Raw genomic sequence first — 26072 nt, forward strand, 5'->3', positions numbered from 1 at the left:
AAAAAAAATTGTTTCTTTTAAAAAATAAGGTATTCAAGCATGTAAAAAATGAAAATTTTTAAAACCATTAAATAAACATCAATAGCAATCTCTTACTGCTGCTAGTCTTTTGCCAAAGTTCTTTTGCTCCGTCCCATACGTCAAATGAGTGCTTCTATATCTGGATATTCTTTTCCTGCAATGGGAATCACACAAATGTATGACTACTGTATAACATTTAGTCTTATGCATATTTACAAAGTGTACAAAATACACTGAGAAAAAAAAATTGAAAAACAATTTACCCCCCCCCCCAAAAAAAAAACAGCCAATAAATATCATTGACATTTGGCAGCAAAGCATTTAAAAATCATTATCAGAGAATTAAGTTAAATAAATTCTCCACCAATCATTGAGGCAATAGGTGTGCTTGCATCAGTACAGAGCTCTTGTATGGTTATTCCACTATCAGACAATTTCTTTAAACAACGCTTCAGTCCTTCTTTTTCCATAGCGGTTGACTTCATGTCTGTTTCTCTTTTATCCACTATCTCACAGGCAAGTATGTCCTTGTTCTCATATTCCATTATGGTGTATGTACAATACTGGGCTGAATGTCCTGGTGAGTCCATACGGCCACCACCTACAATTGTAACAAAATATAAATTTATAGAAGACTTTTGTTTTTCCCAAATAAGCTAAAGGTAAATGTCTGCTGAATAGGGTTACTGCTATGTTAAATGTTTACATACAGATTCAGAATGTTGTAATACAATATTGCTTTCATAAAATGGTTCCAACATATATTGTATTTGCAAATCTTATTTACTGTAATGACACAAGGACTGGATTTTACTACTAATTTAAAAGACATATTTAGCAACAGTAAGAATGTATCACCTGCAATTAACTATGTTCTTCCCAACATACTTTTCTATATTTGGCCTTCATGAGTCTCTCAAATTCCTCCTTAATGACCGGAATAGCATGTTTAGACTGGATTTGATAGTGCGTTGGAGAAGCAGTTATTCCTAATCTCAGGAAACTATGCATCAAGACGTACTTTTTCATAATTGTTTCCGCTACACAGTAATGCTGCGGACAATAGTAAGTCACCTGCAGGCTTCTTTTTCAGCAATGGCTGAGAATTCCATCTTCTTATAATGTGTCCCTTTTCGCATTTCTACAATTATAAAAAAAGCAGATTTATATGATGATATACAATACGATAATATTCAATGAATTATACTTCTTATTACACATTTTTACAAAAAATTGCCTTCCTTATGTTGATAACAATCAAATGATTGAAAACTTGCTATAAGAAAGAAATTGAATAGCTGACATATGCACATACTTTGGTAAACAAAATAAAATATCAAAACTTCAAACTTATCAAAGCATAACAAAATATAACGTTAAATTCTTACATTGTATTGTGTGAGTGTTAAGACTAATAAAAACATTACACGCTGCTAAGCTTTAAATACATTTTTTACATACCAGTTAGTTGCCTGCTAAAGAAATTGTTAAAAATTGTAGCAAATATCTTGAAAAAAGAGCGATCAGTAATCACATGTGTCGCCTCATGATGGCCAATTTCATGTTGGGACAAATTTTGTGACAGACGGACAGACAGACGGACAGTGCACAACTAGACTAACCACTTTGTACTGATCATTCCTGTAAAGTTTGGATAAAATTGCACCAGTAGTTTATGAGGAGTAGTCCGGACAAGCTTTTGCGTATCTGGCAACACACAGAAAAAAACACCTTTTTATCAAAGGGCCATAACTCGGCCAAAAATCATTCAACCGGAAAACCCGTGCAATATGCGCAAGGACTTGAGCTACAGATCAATCCTGTAAAGTTTCATTGAAATTGCATAAGTGGTATAAGAGAAGTAGTCTGGACAAACTTTAAAAATAAAATTTTTTAAAGGGCCATAACTCAAACAAAAATCATTGAACCGGAAAATGCTGACAATATGCACAACTAGACTTGGTACTGATCATTCGTGTAAAGTTTGGATGAAATTGCACCAGTAGTTTATGAGGAGTAGTCCGGACAAGCTTTTGTGTATCTGGCAACACACAGAAAAAGAAACCTTTTTATCAAAGGGCCATAACTCGGCCAAAAATCATTCAACCGGAAAACCCGTGCAATATGCGCAAGGACTTGAGCTACAGATCAATCCTGTAAAGTTTCATTGAAATTGCATTAGTGGTATAAGAGAAGTAGTCCGGACAAACTTTAAAATTAAAAATTATTAAAGGGCCATAACTCTGACAAAAATCATTGAACCGGAAAATCCTGACAATATGCACAACTAGACTTGGTACTGATCATTCTTGTAAAGTTTGGATGAAATTGCACCAGTAGTTTATGAGGAGTAGTCCGGACAAGTTTTGTGACGGACGGACGGACAGACGGACAGACAGACAGACAGACAGACGGACAGACGGACAGACAGACGACGGAGAAGTGATCCCTATATGTCGCCACTACTCCGTAGAGGCGACACAAAAAGAGATAAGCTGATTTTACTTAGTCTTGGATAAGAAATGCAACAGACATGAAAACATTCTTCAAAAACATTTAATGATCATTACCCATGTCATTCGAAAGCAGGAGCCAATCATACGTGTGTCCAAACCAACTATTTTGTCACATTTTTTACGGTTGCATTCACTACTTATATGAATACTGGCCAATTCCATCAGGTTCTTTTCAAAGCATATTGCTTTTCTCTCTGTGACAATATCTCTTTCCTCTGTCTCTGTATCCTCGGTGTCCTCATCTGTTTCTTCATCCTGCACTACAAAGTCATCTTCTATATCTAAAATTGCATCAGCTACAGCACACACTGGCACATCATCACTTACTCTATTGTCATCCCTGTAGCATTAAAAGTGAACTACATTAAAGACAACTAACAATGGTTTAGTTTTCCATCATTATTAAATTCATGTTAAAAAGAAACTTACATTTATTGAATTTAAATACACTAACATTTAAACTGCTACCATACAAAATGGTGGTTTTTAAAGCCTAGTGGACTTAACTAAAGCTATCACTAAAGGTCCCACCAGCATTTTTGACTTTTTGAAAAATGAGTGGTCTGAATAAAAATTTTAACTCAACCTGTACATTATTAAGTAACAACCCAGTTACTGTGTACAAAGAATTATTACAATTAATTGCAATCCCAACCAGATCTTTACTTCAAGTTGCTTTAAAACTAAATTTAAGTATTACATCTCATTTCTAACTTTAGTTATTGTCCTGAAACCATTTTTCTATTTATATTAATGGTGACCTTGACCCCAAGGGGGTCCAAATGCAATACCAATCAGGGTTTCCACATAAGGTTGCTATATACCAAGTTTGATTACAATACCTCGTTCCAAACTCTAGTTAGCGTCCGAAAAGCATGAAATGGATGGACAGACAGACGGAAGGACCGAATATCTGACTCCTTTATAACCCCTGCACTTTTTTAATTGGAGGTATAATAACTTCCACTAGGCTGTTGGCAAACATGTGTGTGTATGTATGAGACTTTTCACTGTCACTAATCACCTCATTTTAAAATGCCAATACTGTATTCATGAACATATTTTTTTCCAATTGAGCATTCTAAATTCATAAATGGAGCAAACATCTAGCTAAACAAGAGGGCCATGATGGCCCTGAGGTCGCTCACCTGTATATAGGCCCCCCCCACACCTCCGGGCTAATTTTTACCCAAGGGCTTTTATTTGTTTATTTGAACAGACTTGGTAGACACCCATAAGAAGATGTTTCATGCTAAACATCTAAGTCCTAGCTCATTGGGTTTTTTAAAAGAAGATTTTTAAAGTTTTTACTATACACATATAGTTAAAAACAATGACACCCCTGGGGCAGGGCCAGTTTTGACCCCCGGGCTTTTATTTGAACAAACTTTGTAGATATTTACTTAAAGATGTTTCATGCTTAATATCTAAACTCTAGCTATTTGGGTTTTTTCAAAGAAGATTTTTAAGTTTTTGCTATACACATATAAGGAAAATCAATGACCCCCCCCCCGGGCGGGGCCAGTTTTGACCCAGGGCTTTTATTTGAACATACTTGGTAGACACCCATTAGAACATGTTTCATGATAAATATGTTAGCTCTAGCTCTTTGAGTTCTTTAAAAGAAGATTTTTTAAGTTTTTACTATATGCATATAGGGAAAATCAATGACCCCCTGGGGCGGGGCCAATTTTGACCCCAGGGCTTTTATTTGAACAAACTTGGTAGACACTCATTAGAAGATGTTTCATGCTAAATATCTTAGCTCTAGCTCTTTGGGTTCTTTAAAAGAAGAAATTTTAAGTTTTTACTATATGCATGTAGGGAAAATCTATGACCCCCTGGGGCGGGGTCAATTTTGACCCCAGGGCTTTTATTTGAACAAACTTGGTAGACATGCACTAGAAGATGTTTCATGCCAAATATCTAAGCTCTAGCTCTTAAGGTTCTTTAAAAGAAGATTTTTTAAGTTTTTACTATATGCATTTAGGGAAAATCGATGACCCCCCGGGGTGGGGCCAATTTTGACCACAGGGCTTTAATTTGAACAAACTTGGTAGACACTCACTAGAAGATGTTTCATGCTTAATATCTTAGCTCTAGCTCTTTGGGTTCTTTAAAAAGAAGATTTTTAAGTTTTTACTATATGCATATAGGGAAAATCAATGACCCCCTGGGGCGGGGCCAATTTTGACCCCAGGGCTTTTATTTGAACAAACTTGGTAGACACTCACTAGAAGACGTTTCATGCTTAATATCTTAGCTCTAGCTCTTAAGGTTCTTTAAAAGAAGATTTTTAAGTTTTTACTATATGCATATAGGGAAAATCAATGACCCCCCGGGGCGGGGCCAATTTTGACCCCAGGGCTTTTATTTGAACAAACTTGGTAGACACTCACTAGAATATGTTTCATGCTAAATATCTAAGCTCTAGCTCTTTGGGTTCTTTAAAAGAAGAATTTTTAAGTTTTTACTATATGCATATAGGGAAAATCAATGACCCCCTGGGGCGGGGCCAATTTTGACCCCAGGGCTTTTATTTGAACAAACTTGGTAGACACTCACTAGAAGATGTTTCATGCCAAATATCTAAGCTCTAGCTCTTAGGGTTGTTTAAAAGAAGATATTTAAAGATTTTTCTTTCGGTTGCCATGGCAACCAGAGTTCTGCATGGAATTAAATTCTTTGAACAATTTTTAAAGGTGACCACCAAAGGAACATTCCTGTGAAGTTTGGATGAAATTGGCTCAGTGGTTTATGAGGAGATGTCATTTAAAGCAAAAGTTTACGGACGGACGACGGACGGACGGACGGACGCCGGACGAAAAGCGATCACAAAAGCTCACCCTGTCACTTTGTGACAGGTGAGCTAATAAAAGCTGTCATGAGCACTGGTTGACAGTATTTTAATCTGTAGACAAGAGCTTAACCATTATAGTTACGACATCAATAACTAATATGGACACAACAACCCTGCATGTGAAAATTAATCAGCAACATAAATTTCAAAGAACTACATATATGTTATTAACTTTTTACCTTAAAGACATTTCAAGCAAATAATCTTCATCCTCATCAGTCTTGCTATCTTCAGAATATGCCTCTTCTTCTTCACTCATAGTTGGATGGTAGCTTACATCTTTTTCAGCAGGCATCAACTCTAATGTAATACTGAAGTGACATATACAGTTTATAGTGAATACCTTCAGTAATTTTAAAGATTGATTTATTTACATGCTAAACTTTACTGAAGATTTTTTTAAGTTCAAAAATGGTTAAAATTCAGTCAAAATCCATATCAGAATTATGGACCTTGGAACAGTGACCTGCATTGTGGCCCTAAGGACATGTATCAATGTTAAAGTGAAAGCCTTCAGTAGTTTTCAAGATTTCTTTTGTTCAATAAGGGCAGTAATTCAGTCAAAATATAAAATAGAGTTATTTGCCTTGGATAGTGTCTTCCAATTACAATGTCAATCCCAAAGACTTGTATTAGTTCCAAAAGGAAATGTTATTATGTAAAGATACTAAGAGAATATGTGCTTTCATACACACCAAAATGTCCTCATAATTTTGTAAAAGAAATAGCATTTTTAAATTAACTAAAATTGACACTTATTATTGAACAGGGTGATCTTAACTTCAAAGGGTCAAACACCTTTTCATCTGTTATGAATGGCAAATTAAGTGAATGTTAACAATTATTTGTGTACATTCTTAGTCTAATTAATTGAGATTCTGCAGTTGTAAACTTAAACACATGAAACAAGTTTCAGATAATTCCTTAAATTGTCCTAAAATATAATAAGCAAGTGTACACAATGTTTCACTGTAGCAGAAATTAATAAATCAGAAAACTGAAGTAAATGCCACTGAGTTCAGTCACCAGCATCCTTTATACTTAGCTAAATGTATAGTCAAGGCCATCCTTAAAACAAGAGCTGTCCGTAAGACAGCGCGCTCGACTTTTTTATTGCTTGCCAATAAAAAAAGTTTTTGCAGTAAAAGGCAATACAAGAATCTCTGTATTTTTAAAGTGAACAATGGCCATGAGCATTAAGATATTTAGTGAAATTAATATCTCAAACAGTTCAGTCAAAAAGTGGACTGGTACTAAAAACTTAACCAAAGATTGTAAGTCGATAAAAGGCCTTAATTTTTAAAACAAATCCTTGACAGAGTTACCTTCTCTTGCGTACAGATGGGGGTAATGATGTGAAATAGCATTAAAAGTTTCAAAGCAATATCTCAAAGGGTTAAGGCAATAAGTGGATTTTACCCATATTCAATGTATTTTCTAAGTCAAAAAGGGGCATAATTCTGTCAAAAACCTTGACAGAGTTATGTCCTCTTGTCTGTTGATGAAGGTCGTGATGGTAAACAAGTATGGTCAGTTTCAAAGCAATACCTCCAATGGTTTTGAAATAAAGTGAGGTGGTACAAAAAACTTAACCAAGCTCAATACACACTTTCTAAGTCAAAAAAGGGCCATAATTCTGTCAAAAACCTTGACAGAGTTATGTACTCTTGTCTGTAGATGGAGGTTATGATGGTGAACAAGTATGGTAAGTTTCAAAGCCATACTTGTAATACTTCTGAAATAAAGTGGGGTGGTACGAAAAACTTAACCAAGGTGTGACGCCAACGCCGACGCCGACGCCGGGGCGAGTAGGATAGCTCCCCTTTTCATAGAAAAGTCGAGCTAAAAATGTTCGTTTGCAGTAACACGACCGACTCACAAAATTTGCCCCTACTCAAAATTTTTTTTCATGGTCTGGATAAAAAAAATTATATATTTTTTATGAATCAGAAAATTATGCCTTGTGCTTTGTTTTCGTTCTTTTAAAGGTTAATAGAAGAAATAAAATGTAGGTCTTATTAAATTAGAATTCAGTTATCAATTTATTAATTGTTGCCAGATTATCAAAGCATATATAGTCCAGCATTTTGAAATTCCATGTTTATTTGAGAGTACAGTTCAATAAAAAAAAAAATCGACCTACCTACCCACCTTGAAAAGTCTGGGTCGGGTTACTGCAAACAAACATTTTTTTAAGGATGGCCCAAACTCAGTAAAATAATTGCACAGACTGCATGAATTTTATGAGTCACCAGTGTTTTTTTCAAATCAACTCATTTCAAATATTGTCAAAATCATTTACATACATAACAATCAAAAGTATCATGCGCTGCATTTTAACAAACATGCAAACACTTACTTTATAAAAGATGCATCGGTTTCTTTTGCCTTTTCTATATATTTTTGTAATGATGCATCTTTCAATGAGCTGGATACAGATGCATCTGAAGATTGCCTGTAACAAACAAAATTTATGAAAAATACTTTTACGAAATCAGTTTGGATATGCCTATCTTAGAATTATAAGCATCTTAAAATTATAAGTATAATGCTCTCTGCAGCTATATATGTAACATGCCCCAACATGCACTGTGACAATTTAAACATGTGTAAATGTCAAATGTAGCAGCACCTATGAACATGGCAAACTGACCCAAATCAAATTGTCTTTAATCATAGACTAAACTCTAGAGACATCCATTTTGTATATACTGTAAGAATACATTAAAACCTCTGCAGAGTGACACCCTTTTGGAAACAAAGATTTAGTTGATGCTGAGGTGTTGTTATACACAGGTAAATTCTATTTTGAAGTCTTACTTTGGAACAAATTGAAACAGAGGACAGTTCTTTGTAGGCTACATTTTAAGTAACTTGTGTCTACATAATCAAATAATACTCTAAGTGTAAATTTTGAGACACCTTATATGAATGAATCTGTCTGTTGTTGTTTTCTTTTTACTTTAAATTGATCCCAATACAAAAATGAAAATAAAGTATGTTTTACTTGGTAATTGTTACAGAAAGGAAATAAATACAAATCACTTACCCATTTGACTCTGAAATATTAGATATGCCACCAAACTCAACTGATGTAGGAATGTTTTTCTCAGCGGCTACTGGTGTGGAATGTACAGCCATTGTTGTTTCTCCTAAGAGATGAGACCTTTTTTGGAGAGTTTGTTCTGGCTCAGCTTCTTTTGTTATCTTTTGAATTTCATCTGCTTCCTTCATCACATCTGTTAACATGCCTTCCCTTTTAAAGTAAACACACAGAAATAGAAACATAAATATCATTTTTTGCAGCATTCCATTCACGCAAAAAATTATTTTAATATTCACAAATAAAGTTTTATTTTACACATTGTGTAGGACTGTCATTGAATATCAATATCGCAATATTGATATATCATCGATATTCAACTTCCAATCCAATATTGATACACACTTTTAAATATCTTTACAAGCTAAAAAATTATTTCTTTTAGTGAATATACCTCTATTTTGCCTAATAATGAGAAATCACTTTTTTCTAGTTTTCTTGGCTAACTGGAACTTTAAAGTCTGTATTCAAAAGTTCAGTGACAAAAATAACAGGAAAAAAAACTTTCTGTGAGTTTGTAGTATTTGTAATGTCTGATACAAGCATGCATAACACCATGATCCAATTGATAACAAATATCTAAATGTTTTTCATTGACACTGTCTAAATCGATATATCGTGGATATCTGTCTCTCAATATATCGATACAAAAGTTTCCATCAATTACAGCCCTAACATTTTGTACAAAAAATGTCATTATCTACATGTATGACTATACAAATCAATACACACATGTATGAAAACTTTTAATTACATCATGTATAGCAGCATCTGGCTGGAAATATTTTATTCAAATAGATTTTCTGATAAAATTTGTGGGTTTTTTTTGTGTGTTTTATTTTTCATTCGGACGCCACCAGTTTTCAGACCTAATTGCACAAGGCAGACTTTATCACATGTGCCTGACTGTCAAACAAGACTTGGACAATTCATCTAAGTCCAATTAAAAATTTTGAAGTTTTAACAATTTTAAATTCAAAGGAAACCCCTATTACAATCATCATCTTTCATCTTAAATTGATTGCCTGCAGTGCAAACTAAAAAGTCAATATATTGTCCAAATTAAAAAAATATACACACTGCCTCTACACATCCAACACATTCAAATATGTACAATCCAAATGACAGGCATGTGATGGACATAATTTCTTCACTATACACTACCTGGGATATATGATAGCGTCATTTTAAGTCCCAGCTGTTACAAAATGTCTGTGTAAGTGCAAGTGTAATGTATACAGTACTGTGTTAAAGTCAAAACGCCACGGCCTCTATAACACATGTATGCTCCTTTCTGGAGTTATGTAGACTTTTACTGTTAATACCGATTTTTTAAGCAATATTTTCCTTTATTTAATCTCTCTATGGCTGAAAACATATGAATATCCTTGATATTTTTAGCTTTTCATTTGGTCTGATTAAAATTTCCAGTCTTTTAGTTTGTTTGTTTCATTTTATTTACGCCTTTTCCCAACAGTATTTCAGTCATATAGGCGGGTAGTTTCCTAACCATTGTTCCTGGAGAGTTACACCAGTACTAGACTACCTTCCTCCGTGCTAAACTACCAAAGCATCTCCCTGGGATTGAACCCACGCCAGAGAGGTAACTGGATTAGAAGTCATCGACTCTAACCCCTCGACCACGGAGGCGGTGCCAGTCTTTTAGACCAAATGTCCTAACAGATATTTATTTCTCAGTGTCTTACGGTCTACGTTAAGTGCCTTAAAATTTGAGGGATGAAATTGCCTGGGGTTGAAGTGTCTTGATACCATTATATAGACATTATGATTATATAGACCATTATATAGACACTTCACCGGGTAGAATTTTCATAATTTGGTGATTTTTTTTAGCATTTGCCTTTAAATATTTATTTGTTCAGCCATACCATAAAAATAAATTCTATAAATTTCCAATTTCAAAAGATTTAAACTGCTAACAGAAAACAGGTTATGCATCATACTGTACTCACTGTAAGTCACGGTTATCTGATAAACATACTTGGTACGTATACATGTACAATAAACACTTTACCTGTTTACAATCTTATTAAGTTATAGAATTAGTTTTATATGAGCGTTACAAAAGGAAATATTTTCAACGATTTTCTAAACCTAAAATAAAAAAATTCTGTAAGGATAAATTTGGATTTTTGTGCGTTTTGGCACTTTTATAATGCGTGACATGATCTGAATACCCCATCGGAGCCCCATCCAATTCGACATCATTGTTTACAAACAAGTATGTGTATAGCACCTTAATGAGACATTTTAGTTATGGTGTTGAATATAATTGAAAACCAACCCTACTTATATTGACAGGTCAACTACCATTTTCCCCCCAATAGTGAAAAATAAGACAAATGTTCACGTAGTAGATTCTACTTACCACAGATCAAGAAGAGCCGATGCAACTTCGTCATTCGTCTTGACATTCAGGGCATTTTTTGCATCTTTCCATCTACTAAAATTTCTCAATGAAATTCTTATTATATGTGACGATAACTCGTATTTCCTTTTGCACTCTTTTTTCGTAGCTAACAGCTCCTCCTCTGACTTTCTCTTCACCCGTTCCTTTTTCAGTCGCTCCGCCATTTTTTTAAACTGTTGATCCATGTGACATTATGATTGCCTAGGCGCATCGAACTAATTCCCGTCTCTTTATTAACATGTTAAAGTTCGTATACGAACATTAGTGTTGCCGTGGGGTTTTCCTTTCAAATTCGTATTTCTGAACAGTTTTTGATCAGATTTAAAGCGATCCCGTCTAAAAAGGTTTATGGAACTATATAAATGCTCATTCTTTGGGTTAACGGCAAATTATTTTTATATATTTATTTAATGTTGCTTTAAATCACAGAATTGTTGATGGAACACGAACATCAGTGCAATTTTATTAAAATAAAACTATCCTTTGAAGTCAGAGTGTGACCTTGACCTTTGAACTTCAGACTTAGATGTAGCACATGAAAAATTGCCCCAAGTACAACACATTTATACATCATTAATTGAAATTCCTTCATAAATAACAGTTATGGACTGGACAAAAAATTCTGACGGAATAGCAACAATATTGTGGTATTAACAGACCTTGGTAAGAGATTCACGAATTCGAAAACCTAGCTAAACGCCGTTTTCCGGTACTTTCTGTACATAGCTCTGGGGAATTCACCTAATGGAGTGTAATAGCGAAGTCAATGTTTTCGGCCTTTTTTTAAATTAAACTGAAATCAAACACTTATTTCTTTATAAGAAAATATTTAAATATCATTGTATGAATAATTCCATAAAAAAATAAAGTAAATACACAAGTTTACGCAGAAAATAACCTTATTTAATATGGAAGATTCCACTACGTCTGTTTGAAATTTATTAATTTTCATTATAAACTATTTTTTTTTAATAATTTGCAATAGATATGAAACAAATATTGATAATTTTCAAAAACATCAATTTATTTCACCTAAAACGGTTAAATAATGATAGAAAAATAGACATATCTCGTAACTGTGTTATGTACTTCATTTGGTGTAATTCCCCAGAGCTAAAACGGTAACGTACCGGAAAACGGTGTTTAGCTAGGTTTTCGAAAAGGTCAATAGGTTGAGCACCTAAGTATATGTTTGATAACCTTGATTGGCTGTAACCCCTGATGGAGAAGGGCCCATTGGGATTTGGATGATTCCTCTAAAAGCAGCCATTGGTGCTGTAGGCAACATTCAACAGGTGAAACTAATCCATTCATTAGACAGGCATATTAGTGCATCTGGACCTGATATACAGACATCTAGATAGGTAAGTCATTTACTTATACTATAATAAACAGGTCTAGTATATCACCAGATTAGTGTATGATGCACAAATTGGTACATAATACACAAATTGATGTATTTAATCATACACTGATCGGTGAATAAAAGTTTTGATAAATGCGTTTCTGTAAATAATTTGTTGTTTATTTATAATCATGTTTTGGCACCTGCACATAACATTGGTAATAGTCTGTTTTATTGACAAAGAATAAACACAACTTCTGATCTAAATGAACTTTAGGAGATTTTAATGTTTTCATCCACTGAAAAATTGTAACTTTCAGACATAAATTCATTTCCATATTTCATATCTAGTTATTATTCTGATCTGGTATACTTAGTTTTAAAATTGTCTTTTGACTGGAAAGTAAAAAAATAACCACTTCCAATTTTGGGATGCACCAATTAGTGTATCATTCAGTTTTTCAAAAAAGTGCAAGAATTGCCAGTGTTTACATCAATATCTTTTGTTTCAGGATATTTCTATGAATATTATCTATACCGGTTGGGGAGATAACTTCGGCTGGTTGAAAAACTTGGCTTTTTATAATTAAATCGAGTTATCGGAATTTTTAATCTAATCAAGCTCACCATCTCATACTATCGCTGGAATTCGACAATATCTGGAAATTTTGTCAAGTTTGGTAAGATATTTAAAAAATAACACAGACTTTTACCTGTTTGTCTACAAAACATGCCTTTAAAAAGTACGGGAATCCCATTGTTGTGCGCATGTGCAGCAGATGCTCATTTTGATGCCCGCACAAGGGTACTTTTATATATTGACCGACTACCGGTAAAGGTGACGACGTTTACGTATACATTTTGTAGATGAAATTCAGACTCACTTTTGTCTTGCTTTAACTCAGAAAAAAGGCTGATTTCACAATTGTAATCTTTAAGTGGAATGGATTGAAAGACTGATGGTAAATGCTCCTTTTATATGTTAATGTGTAACTTGAATACCACTAAATTAATTTCTTCTTCACTCTGTTAAGCTAAGCAAAAATAAATTTGAATCACTAATTCTTTAACTACATATTTCGTTATACGTTAATAAATGATAATGCATGTGTTTTTACGTAAAATGATTTATATGGTACATAGTATGTTGCATATAAATATCGTGTTATCATAGATAATCATTATTAATATACTAACGTAATGCTCAACAATTTTGGTAACAAATATTTTTTATTTGACATAAATGAACAGCAAAGAAATAATAGAATGTCTAAACATGTTATTTTACGTTTAAACTTACTCATTTAAGAAGAAAAACAAAGAGCCGGAATTATCTACTCGCGCGCGTTAAAAATATCCTTTTACGTACCTCTTCCAGGGCCTCTCAAAATTATCCGTTATGTTTCTAAATATAACTTTTATGGTGATACCGGAAAATTGAAGAGCTGAAGTTTATTATGGTGCAAGATTTATCAGAATACGTAAACAAATAAATGAAATATGCCCCCCAAAACACTGATTTTCGGCCGAGTTTATCTCCCAAACCAGTAGTAATTGCAGGTGCCACAATTCACACTGCTATATTTACAAAATAATGGGTCTTCATAGATTTGAATGATAGTCTGGTACACCAATTGGTGCATCATAAAATACACCAATTAGTGCATCATACACATATTGGTGCATCATGCACTAATCTGGCAAAATACTAGACCTGATGAAGGTTCTACAGTATGGATGGAAGGATGGATGCCACAAAACTATATGCCATCAGTCCAGAAGCGCGGCCTCTCTGGTTCCAAGGTTTTTGTCAGGATATGCACAGTGCATTGACTAGGGCAACTACTTAGTATACCTGAAATATTATATGCCCAAGGCAAGTGTGGAATACTTGCACTTGCTAATTTAAACAGAGTAACCTCCCCTTACTATCCATTTAATTATTAAATTTTCATGCATTAAACTTGTATTCTGACAACTGACAATTATGGATTTGGTCTTTAAATTTGCTTCCAAATCTTAAAATGGAATGCAATTCTAGTGACAATAATAAATACCTGAAAAGTTAACTTATTTTGCTAGCTAAGTTTTCTTCGTGTTTGACTATAATCTAACAGTTGAGGTAAACATACGCGTGATAAAATCTCAACACTTGAGGAAATACCACTGTAAACTAAACCGCTGACGAATTAGCTGACGATAGAGAGTAAATAGGAAACTGCTGGCCAGTTAAATGGAAACTGCGGAAAAATATAATCAGTGATCAATGCCTCACCAGTTTTTTTTACAATTGTACCTCAGAATACTTAAATTGAAAGTTTTAAATTTTGTGCAAAATTTTTCAACAAAACAATATTGCTGCCATTTGATGCACCTTATTTTTATTTAATTGGAGGCAATTTCTGAGCTTCCTAATTAACATTATCATTTTACCAGATATTCGGTATTTAAAGCAACTTCATGAAGGCTGAACAGAGTAGAGTTTGCTCGCCCATATGGTCTTTTTCTGGTGGCGAGGGTAAACAAAGGCAAACACACACACGCCGGACATAGTATAACGTGTATTCGTATAATTTATACCAAATACTGCGCAAACAAAACAGTTAAATTTATTTTTTTTCTTCCTCATATTATTTTTTTTTCATTATAATTTGTTTATCTATTAATTTATTTTGCAATATTATCATGTTTGTCAGTTTTTCAATTTAAGAAATAATATATCCCAAACAGTGATTTTATTCATATCATATACAAGTGTCCAATGTTATTTAAAAAAAAATAGCTTTAATGGAGTACATAATTATACTGTATTTTGGTTCAAAACACAGTGATAGGAAAATGTATATTTGGGTATGTTTGATTGTATCTTAGTGAAAGTGTATATTGTATTCATGATTAAAACAGCACTTTTTTAGTATAAAACCTTTATTTTTAGTATAATTGGGCAATATTTGGGTATATTTTGGCAATATTTGGGTATATTTGGGCAATATTTGGGTATATTTGGGTGTATTTGGGTATATTTGGGTATTTCGTGCTGCCCCTCAATAACATCACTGTTTGGAGTTCGGATGCGAGGAATTATGCGCATCCGAACGACAAACAGTGATGTTATCAAGCGATAAAAATCACTGATTTGGATATATTCTTTCGATTCTAGCACAACATTAACAAATAAATGTTGCGGCACTTGATAGTTAAGCAAAATTGCGCCTGATTTGTTTCCGAACTTATTTTCAGCGCATCGGATTTTTAGTGGTTATATACGTCACGTGTATAATGATTTTGTCACATGTCTTAATATAGAACGTCAAACTGTGCATCTGTTGCATAATAACACACACTTTCTGTTCTTCTATGTTCAATAGGGAAAAATACGGGTCGTGTTAGAATATAAAATAGTATGCTATTATCTTCTATTTAGTGACAGAGATTAATTCAAATAACATGAACACTTGCATATATAATAAACAGTAATATCAGGGCTGCAGATAACATGTGTATTTGCGTTATTACCCAATTAAAATGTCAAAAAACGCAATAGAAATAATAACTATAAGGGTAAGAAAAAGTAAATAAATTTTTAGCTCGACTATTCGAAGAATATGAGAGCTATTGTAGTCGCCCCGGCGTCGGCGTCAGCGTCCGCGTCGGCGTCTGCGTTGGTTAAAGTTTTTTGTAAAGTCAAATATCTCAATTATTGCTTGAGATATTCAATTGAAACTTACAATACTTATTTATAGTAACAAGGTACATCAGATTGATAAGTTGGATAACTCTACCTACAATATTGACAGAATTATGCCCCTTTTTAACTTAGAAATTTTGGTTAAAGTTTTTTGTAAAGTCAAATATCTCAATTATTGTTTGAGATATTCAATTGAAACTTACAATACTTATTTATACATGTAGTAATAAGATACATCAGATTGACAAGTTGGATAACTCTGCCTACAATATTGACAGAATTATGCCCCTTTTTAACTTAGAAATTTTGGTTATAAAGTTTTTGTAAAGTCAAATATCTCAATTATTGCTTGAGATATTCAATGGAAACTTACAATACTTATTTATAGAAACAAGGTACATCAGATTGATAAGTTGGATAACACTGCCTACAATATTGACAGAATTATCCCCCTTTGAAACTTAGAAATTTTGGTTAAAGTTTTTTTGTAAGTCAAATATCTCAATTATTGCTTGAGATATTCAATTAACATTTACAATACTTTTTTTATAGTAACAATGTACATCATTTTGCAAAATTGCATAACTCTGTCTGCAATATTTGCAGAATTATTTGCCCCTTTGAAACTTAGAAATTTTGGTTAAAGGTTAAAGGTCTTCAAAGATATTTACTTGATACTTTACACATGTACTTAAATTAGGGTCATAATTTGAGAGTCATAATTGTATGTCACTGACCAAGTTCCATAACTCTATCTTGCATTAAGGCTGATTCATATCCCCTTTTCTACTTAGTCTCTTGGTTAATGTTTACATGCAATTTTTACATATCTCAATAACTATTAAAGATATTTATTTAAAACTTCACATATGCAATTAGGATCAGAATTGTAGGTCACTGACAAAGATCAATAATTCTATCTTGCATTTAGGCTGATTTTTTCCCCCTTTTTCAACTTAGAAATTCATGGTAAAGTTTTGCTTGTAAGCTGTTATCTTCATAACTACTGAAGGGTTTGTGCCTTTTTTGGGACACTTTTATGCATTCATAATAATAAAGCAGTAATTTAGTTGATAAAACATCTTAATAACGAGCCTTTGTACCTTTTCTGTCAATTTTATGTATTCATAGGTAATTAGTATTATTATACTCAATAAAACACCCTTGTGACATTACCTTCCAAATAGTCAAGCCAATACTGTATAATTAGACTCTCTCTAAGGCCTATAACATGAATAAAAAAAAATAGCCCTTTTGTGAACTTAGAAAATTTAACATTATCAAGGCTCTTTAACTATCAAGCACTTAGAATAGTCGAGCGTGCTGTCCTACCGACAGCTCTTGTTATTTATGCAAACTACATTTGAACTGGTGCGTAATGACTTAAATTATACTTAACGTAGATCATTCTGTTTCAAACTGTTTTAACCTTTAAATTATACTTAACGCAGATCATTCTGTTTCAAACTGTTTTAACCTTTAAATTATATCAGGCAGCTTTGAAATCTCCTAGGCCAATAAACCATCAACCATAGTAGTAAGTAGCATTTTTATTACCATTCAAAACCTACAAAAATCTACAATGTAGTCAGAAATTTTGGGTAAGATACATGAACTTGTGCTTTATAACCCAAATTGGTTAGAGAGGGTAGGGTAAAAAATACAGAAATAACTCTAAGATGATAGAAAAAAACTCACAAAGATCACAAAACAAGGGTTAATTAGTCTAATTACCCAATACATGTATATACAAAATGTTATCTGTAGCCCTGAATATATCTTATTTTTTATTAATATAATTTAACACAAAACATGATATAATTTTTTTTTTAGTATTACAATTTAGTGAATTTACTTTAACATTGATTCAGTACTTTGCGTTTTTGTTATGTTCTGAAGGAGGATCATTTTTAATTGAGGTAGCTGTAGTGTAATGCTAATATTTAGCGCGACTTCGCACTAAGTTTGTATAACGCGAATTACGCCAAGTCAAATTATACAGACGGCCGTGCAATTTCATGTTTTATGCTATTGCAAAAGCACAACGGGTATGTGTCAAACATTTCAATAAAGGTTACAGCCGTTTGTAAATATAGAGTGTCTGCAAAAGCTAAAATTTTTAAAATTCATTAAAGGGAGACACAGGCAAATTTCAATTTTTTTAATTTTGAACTTTTTATCCATTATTCTGTAAATGTCTTCTAAATGAATACATTAGGCAGTCACAGGAACAAATGTTTTCTCATTATAAAGTATTATAAATTATGATGGTTTTCTAACCACTAGGGTGAGGTTAGAGCGTAAAGATTTCACAATAATTGTCACAGTGAACTTTGGAAAGGCTAAAGAACATGTCAAATGAATGACTTAGATTTGTTTGAATCATACAATATCCACAACAGCTGTTATTGTAACTTCCAGGGTTTGTTCAAGTCACATAACTTGTTTTAAAATTACTTGGTGATTCTTTCGGCTTTGGAATTTTGTTCAACATAATATAGATACATTTACGCTTCAAACCCAAAATTTATAGAATTTATTGCAGAAATTCATGCTTGGATTTTAAACAATCCAGATTTAGCGTGATTTTAATCATAAAATTATTTAGATATTTTTAAAATTTCGGGGAAGCATAAAGTCGCTGTTTTTCTGTCCGTCCGTCTGTCTGTCCGCACTATCGAATAGGGATAGGGTGCCATCTAACTGTAAACAGAACAAAAGAGAACAATATAATTCATTTCGTAACAATAAGATAAGGGGCCATGGCCCTCTATTGAACAAAAGAAAATAACAATAGAAATGGCCCTTTATTCCTAATCGGTCGAACGTCCGTCCTTCCGCTTTTTTGTGCCCCATTTAATTTACCCTTGTCCGTCCATTCGTCCATCCTTCCATCTGTCTGTTCCCTTTTTCTGTCGCATGTAGCTCAAAAAGTAATTGACCTAGAGTCATGAAACCTTACAGGAATGTTGTTCAGCATGTTAAGTTGTGCACCTGGGTATTTTCATGTGGATATATTTAGTATTTTTAGAGTTATTGCCATTGACTAAGTAAAAATTTCCAATTTTTAACTTGTGTCGCACGTAACTCAAGAAATATTTTACCTAGAGTCATGAAACCTTACAGGAATGTCGCTCAGCATGTGAAGTTGTCCACCTGGGTATTTTCATGTGAATATATTAAGTATTTTTAGAGTTATTGCCCATGAATTAGTAAAAAATTACAATTTTAAACTTGTGTCGCACATAACTCAAAAAATATGTGACCTAAACTCATGAAACCTTACAGGAACGTTGATCAGCATGTGAAGTTGTGCACCTGGGTATTTTCGTGTGGATATTTTTAGTATTTTTAGAGTTATTGCCCTTGACTTAGTAAAAATTTACAATATTTAACTTGTATTGCACGTAACTCAAAAAGTTTATGACCTGTAGGCCTGAAAGTCTACAGTAATGTTGGTCAGCATGTGTACTTCTGCACCTTAGGATTTTCTTGTGGCTTTATTCAGTATTTGTAGTATTTGCCCTGTACTTAAAAAAAGATTTTTAGTTTTCAACTTGGGCACATGTAGCAAAAAAAAAATAAAAAATAAAAAATTGACCTAGAGACATAACATTGACAAATCGATGGAGTGTGTGGGCACCCGTGTCCTATGGACACATTTCTAGTTTGTTCAAGACATAAGTTTGAAACAACAAAAGGTATCAACATGAAACTTTGTAGGTAGATAGATCTCATGAAGTAGGTGTGCAGTACACAAGAACCATAACTCTGCCTTTCCTCATTTTTGAATTATTGCCCTTTGTTTAATTTTACACTTTGAACATTGTCCGGGACATAACTCTGAAACTACATGAGGTATCAACATGAAACTTTGCAGATACATAGATCTCATTGTGTAGGTTTGCAGTGCACAAGAACCGTAACTCTTTCTTGCTTAATTTTGGAGTTATTGATCTTTGGTCATTTTGACACTTTGAACTTTGTCCGGGACATTACTCTAAAATTATAAGAGATATTGACATGAAACTTTGTAGGTAGATAGGTGTCATTGGTTAGAAGTGCAGTGGGAAAGAATCTTTACTCTGCTTTGCCAAATTTTGAAGTTATTGCCCTTTGTTTATTTTTACTTTTGTCCGTGACATAACTCTAAAACTATTTGAAATATCAACATGAAACTTTGTAGGTAGAAAGATCTTATTGGATAGAACTGCAATGCTAAAGAACTTTAACACAGCCTTGTCTAATTTACAGTTATTGCCCTTTGAATTTTACCCGGGAAATAACTCTGAAGTTATAAGATATCATCATGAAACTTTATAGATAGATAGATCTCAATGAATAGAAGTGCAGTGCTGAAAGACATAACTCTGCCTTTCCAAATTTTGGAGTTTTTGTCCTTTGTTCATTTTTTTTTATACTTTCCTGTGTCAAAAAACTTCTCGGGGAGCATCACTGTGTTAAATCGGTTCTTTTTTGTCATTAACTTACATGAATATCCCTTTTATATATGTGCCTTGTAGGAGGAAAATTTGTTGTAAATTATTGCTTTAATTCAGGGTCGTTTTTCTATCAAGAAAATACAGGCAGACAAGCTGGAAAGTAAAGACACAATTAGTGGGAAACTATAATGAATACGTGTTGAAAGAAATAAGATGCTCAGCTGATGTAAATTACAAAAATGACACATTAATGTGAAGTTTGTGATAACACATATAATCAACGAAATTCTCTGAACACACATATGCAAACACACACTGGTGAGAAGAATAAAAATCTATTATGTGTGATAAAACATTTCTCTACGAAGTAATTTGAACATGAATATGGAATTATACACTGGCAAAAAGAATCTTAAATGTAACATGTGTGATAAAGGATTTTCTCAACAGAGTAATTTAAACAAGCATATGACAATACACACTGGTGAGAAGAATCATAAATGTAAAGTGTGTGATAAAGCATTTTCTCATTTGAACACGCATATGACAATACACACTGGCGAGAAGAATCATAAATGTAAAGTTTGTGATAAAGCATGTTCTCAACGAGGTGATTTGAACAAGCATATGACAATACACACTGGTGAGAAGAATCATAAATGTAAAGTGTGTGATAAAGCATTTTCTGTACAAAGTAGTTTGATCAGTCATATGAAAAAACACACTGACGAGAGGATTCATAATTGTAAAGTGTGTGATAAAGCTTTTTCTGAACAAATTGATTTTAACAATCGTATGACAATACACACTGGCGAGAAGAATCATAAATGTAAAGTGTGTGATAAATCATTTTTTGTACAAAGTAATTTGATCAGTCATATGAAAATACACACTGACGAGAGGATTCATATATGTAAAGTGTGTGATAAAGCATTTTCTGTACGAAGTAATTTGAACCAGCATATGGAAATACACACTGGTGATAAAAATCATAAATGTACACTGTGTGATAAAGCATTTATTCAACGGGGATCTTTGAGCAGGCATATGAAAAAAAAAATACACGCTGACGAGAAGAGTCATAAATGTAACGTGTGTGATAAAGCATATTGTCCAACTAAGAACTTTGAACAGTCATATAAAAATACACACTGGCGAGAAAAATCATAAATGTACTATGCGTGATAAAGAATTCCTTCAACAAGTATATTTGATCAGACATATGACAGTACACACTGGCGAGAAGAATTATATATGTAAAGTGTGTGATAAAGCATTTTCTCTACAACATAATTTGATCAGGCATATGAACATACACACTGGCGAAAAGAATCATTGATGTAAAATTTGTGGTAAAGCATTTTCTCAAAGCAGCAATTTGAACAAGCATATGACAATACACACTAGAGAGAAGACTCATAAATGTACAATGTGTGATAAAGCATTTTCTCTACAAAGTTATTTGATCAGGCATATGAATATACACACTGGCGAAGGTTAATAAAAGTAAAAACTACACAAAAAGTGTGATATATTTCGCATGATCAATCAATATACTTTAAAGAAAGTTTGGGCAAACTTTGAAAACATTGTTGTAAATAGGCATATTTTGAGTAAGGCTTTTTATATAGGGAAATGATCTAATAAGTGTGTAAAGTGGTTGGGGTAGGGTAACATTTTTATACATATTAAAAACATAATGTTTAGAAACAGTCTTTTTGCTCGTGTAATGTTATTATTTGTTTCTTAACAATGATGAATAGCAAAATATTTTTCAGAATGATGATATTATAGATTAGTTAGAGTTTCCCTATTTCTGAAAAAAGCCCATTAAATAGCAAAGGTTTAGTTCAGAAATATATCCATAACTCATAATCCACTCCGTAAATGCCATTTAAACTTTGCATAGAGGTGACCTTAAGGCATATAACTGTCCTATATATGTTGTCAATTTTACAGCTCCGTTTGTGCCCATTAGCCTTGGTCTATTTTAAAACCTCAAATTTTATATCTTTACGCTTTTAAGCATCCTTTAACACACACACAAGTTTTGGACGTTTAATGAGAAATTCACAACAAAGAAATATTTGATGGTGCTTAGAGATTTGTGTAGAAAAAAATTGTGATACACAGTCCCAGTTTAGACCCTTTCATTAACGCCTCCGTGGTCGAGGGGTTATAGTCGATGACTTAAATTCTAATCTAGTTCCCTGCGGTCTGGAGACCGCAGGGTATTGGTACGCGTTTAACCTTTGAGGCATGGAGGAGCACGTGACCTGTTTTCGGTACATGGAGGAGCATGTGATCTGTAAACCGTACATGATTGGTTAATTGACCTTTTCGAAAACCTGGCTAAATACCGTTTGCCGGTACGTTACGGATAATCCTGTAGGGAATAAGTCCGAATTACACCTAATTAAGAACAAAAAACTATTACGTGATATTTTTAATTTTCTATAATTATGTTACCGTTTAAGGTGGAAAAAACTTGAATGATGTGTTTGAAAATTATCAATGTTTCTTTAATATGTATCTCAAAATGTTACAAACAATAAATTGTTTATACTGAAAATCTACAAAATTAAAATATTCGTAGTGGCATCTGCCATAATAAATAGAGATATTTTCTGCGAAAACTTGTGTGTTTACTTTATTTATTTATTTATTTTTTTTGCTCGGAATTATTCATAAAATGGTAGGCCTATTTAATCATTTTCTTAAAAAGAAATAATTGTTTTATGTTCGACCTTCTTGGGTCATCAACGGTCACCAGTTTCCAAAGACCTTCTTCTATATTGATCTATCATTGTTAACTATATTCCTGATACATACGTTTATTTATCCCCCCCAAACAATGTTGAAAATAGTTAAATGAAATATCTTTATATCATTAAAAATGTTCCCCGCAGGAAACCATTTTACTTGTTACCTCTCTGGTGTGGATTCGATCCCAGGGAGATGCTTTGGTAGTTTAGCGCGGAGGAAGGTAACCTAGTACAGGTGTAACTCTCCAGGGATGATGGGTAGGAAACTACCCACCTATATGACTGAAATACTGTTGGAAAAAGGCGTAAAATGAAACAAACAAACAAGACCCGTTCACATGGTCATAAAAGGGCGTTTCGCAGCAGCCCTTTTAATTATCCTCCTCATAAAATTCTCACTGTTAACGTTATTGGGCTTTTATCAACTCCTTGTATCAGTATTTTCAATACTTGTAATGTTAATTCGATGGATGTATAACTTTCATTAAGTTAGTTCTAATGGGTTGCTTATTATTTTCAATGACCATATGTAAATAAATCATGATATTTGCCTATTAAGTCTAATTTTGTTACGTTCTTCATTGCTCCTTTTCATAAATATTTTTATTTTTTTAAATTGTTCTTTTCTACAACTTCATTATAATATTCCAAATATTTTTTCACCCTTCCCATATTTACACTACTGACCAACGTGCGCTTGAAAAGGACAACCTAACCGTCGTTATCATCATTCTCAAAATAGTCAGTGTTAACAGATTGCCTGGTGAATCAATTAATCATAAGATAGCCATTTCATTGCTGAGCAAACATCTAATGTCAAGTTATCGTAGCTGATTATGTCATTATTGAATGACTTTCAGCATACGCGTTTCCTAAATAAGTCTGGGATGAGTGTTTGATCATTGAAGTTATAGCAAAGGATTGGGAAACTTTAACCCGATCGATGATATTTACGGGCAATTTATGAATAATTTATACAAAACAGTTTTTAAAGAAACGTAAAAATACAAAATAACACTTTCACTTTTAACAACATAATAATGAGTATAGATTTAGCTTTTCAATAAAGTGTGCACGTTTAACAAATGCAACTCAATATATACCTGAAAACAGATATAATAAAGAAAGCCCAAACGGTAGTATTGCATAATATTTTAATATTTGATGACCTCCCAAGCAATATATACCATTAAAAAGGAACATATCTACAAATTTCAACGCAGACGCCCATATTAGTTATATTAATTATATTATATCACTATAAACCCTTTCTTCGCTGAAGTTATCAAAGATAACCACTTTAAACCTATACTTCGCTTCAAGTGCTCTAAAATAACCGCTTGAAACCTATACTCCGATATAGATGTTTAAAGATTACCACTTCTTTAAACTTATTCTTTGTTTAAAAGGTTTCATCGATAACCACTTGAAACTTATTTTTCGCTGAAGTTATCAAAGATAACTTTAAAGCCACACTTCGCTTCAAGTGTTTAAACATAATCTCAATAAAACCATACTCCGCTTCAAGTTTTCAAACATAACAACTTTAAAACCGTACTTTGCTTCAAGTGTTCAAACATTATCTCTTTAAAACCATACTTCCTTCTAGTTTTTAATCATAACAACTTTAAAGCCACACTTCGCTTCAAGTGTTTAAACATAATCTCAATAAAACCATACTCCGCTTCAAGTTTTCAAACATAACAACTTTAAAACCGTACTTTGCTTCAAGTGTTCAAACATTATCTCTTTAAAACCATACTTTTTTCTAGTTTTCAAACATAACCACTTTATAACCATATTTCGGTTCAAGTGTTCAAACATAATCACTTTAAAACCATACTTTGCGTCAAGTGTTCAAACATAACCTCTTTAAAGCCATGCATCGCTTCAAGTGTTCAAACATAAACACTTTAAAACCATACTTCGCGTCAAGTGTTCAAACATAACCACTTTTAAGCCATGAAAGTGTTCAAAGACGTGCACTTCGTTTAAACTGTTCAAAGGATATTATTGATACTTATTTGCCGTAGTGTATAATTTTAATAGATGAAATTAAAAAAAAACACAACATTTTGAAATATATCAGTATTCATTTATTCATTATAATACATGTATGGTTCTATGTGACAATTTTATACAAAATAATAGATGCTTAAATATTAATTTAACCCTTAATCTTCTGATGGAATCAAAGTAATCTTGACTTTGCCCTACCAGCTTAGAGCATGGCAGTCTGAACGTCCGGGCTGTCTGCCTAGGCGCTCTTCTGTTGAAGGCTCAATGTTTGTCATTTGCACTTAGCAAAGCCTAGCATTAGCCTATCCATTGCACACGTTTAGGTGGTTAATGGGAAAACATACAAAACAATTATTTGATTTTGGCAGTTGCATATTGCTGTCTATAATACCTGTGTACAAATTATAAGATTTATAAGATAAAACACTGCATTTATCCTAGTTCAAAGCTTTCTTATTGACAAATATGATACACCATTCAAGAACAATACTTCGAGTGAAAAATATTTTTTATTCGTTTTTATGCATTTTTGTTTGTATTTAAAATGAATGCCTGTATATAATTATATGTGTGTATATAATGATTAATGATTTATAATAAAACACTTTCTACTCTATATTTGAAGATCCTAGAATATATATCCCTATTCGACACACATGGGTGGATTTACAAAGCCAAATACATTGCATTCTATCATCACTGAAATAGTCACATAGAGGGCGTACACAGATAGACACGTGATCCCGACACATTTATTTAACATCCATCCAGAGAAATGCACAGCTCCAACCTTGAAAAAAGGAGACAAGAGGTGTTATAATTGTATATTTTTTACGATAAATACCAGAACAGAAGAATAAAGAAATGAATGGTTCATACAAA

At 33.0% G+C, this 26072-nt stretch overlaps 3 protein-coding genes across 7 annotated transcripts in view; 1 reads left to right on the plus strand and 2 right to left on the minus strand.

Moving 5' to 3' along the window:
* Positions 1–368: 368 nt before the first annotated feature.
* Positions 369–14438, minus strand: LOC132747402 (uncharacterized). Its single transcript, XM_060736773.1, has 8 exons — positions 14334–14438; positions 10890–11267; positions 8447–8653; positions 7757–7852; positions 5577–5708; positions 2592–2877; positions 1031–1162; positions 369–677 (listed from the first exon to the last, which is right to left on the minus strand). The coding sequence occupies exons 2-8, from the start codon at positions 11114–11116 to the stop codon at positions 369–371; spliced, it is 1389 nt and encodes a 462-aa protein (XP_060592756.1). The 5' UTR covers positions 11117–11267; positions 14334–14438.
* A 6503-nt stretch (positions 14439–20941) lies between these two features.
* On the plus strand, positions 20942–22524 carry LOC132747403 (zinc finger protein 85-like). Its single transcript, XM_060736774.1, is given in 2 exon segments — positions 20942–21199; positions 21669–22524. Coding segments are annotated over 2 exon segments (489 nt in total). The 5' UTR covers positions 20942–20949; the 3' UTR covers positions 21908–22524.
* A 2742-nt stretch (positions 22525–25266) lies between these two features.
* The window catches only part of LOC132747414 (sodium/potassium/calcium exchanger 4-like), a 51187-nt gene continuing 50381 nt past the window's right edge, over positions 25267–26072 (minus strand). For all 5 annotated transcript variants that reach the window (XM_060736789.1, XM_060736790.1, XM_060736791.1 and 2 more), the window contains exon 18: positions 25267–25980. In XM_060736789.1, coding sequence (XP_060592772.1) covers positions 25834–25980 — 147 coding nt within the window. In that variant the 3' untranslated portion in view covers positions 25267–25833. The remainder of the gene's footprint in view (positions 25981–26072) is intronic.

This window comes from Ruditapes philippinarum, unplaced genomic scaffold (assembly GCF_026571515.1).
Source record: "Ruditapes philippinarum isolate M1 unplaced genomic scaffold, ASM2657151v2 ctg13_1_1_1_1, whole genome shotgun sequence".
Classification (NCBI taxonomy): Eukaryota; Metazoa; Mollusca; class Bivalvia; order Venerida; family Veneridae; genus Ruditapes; species Ruditapes philippinarum.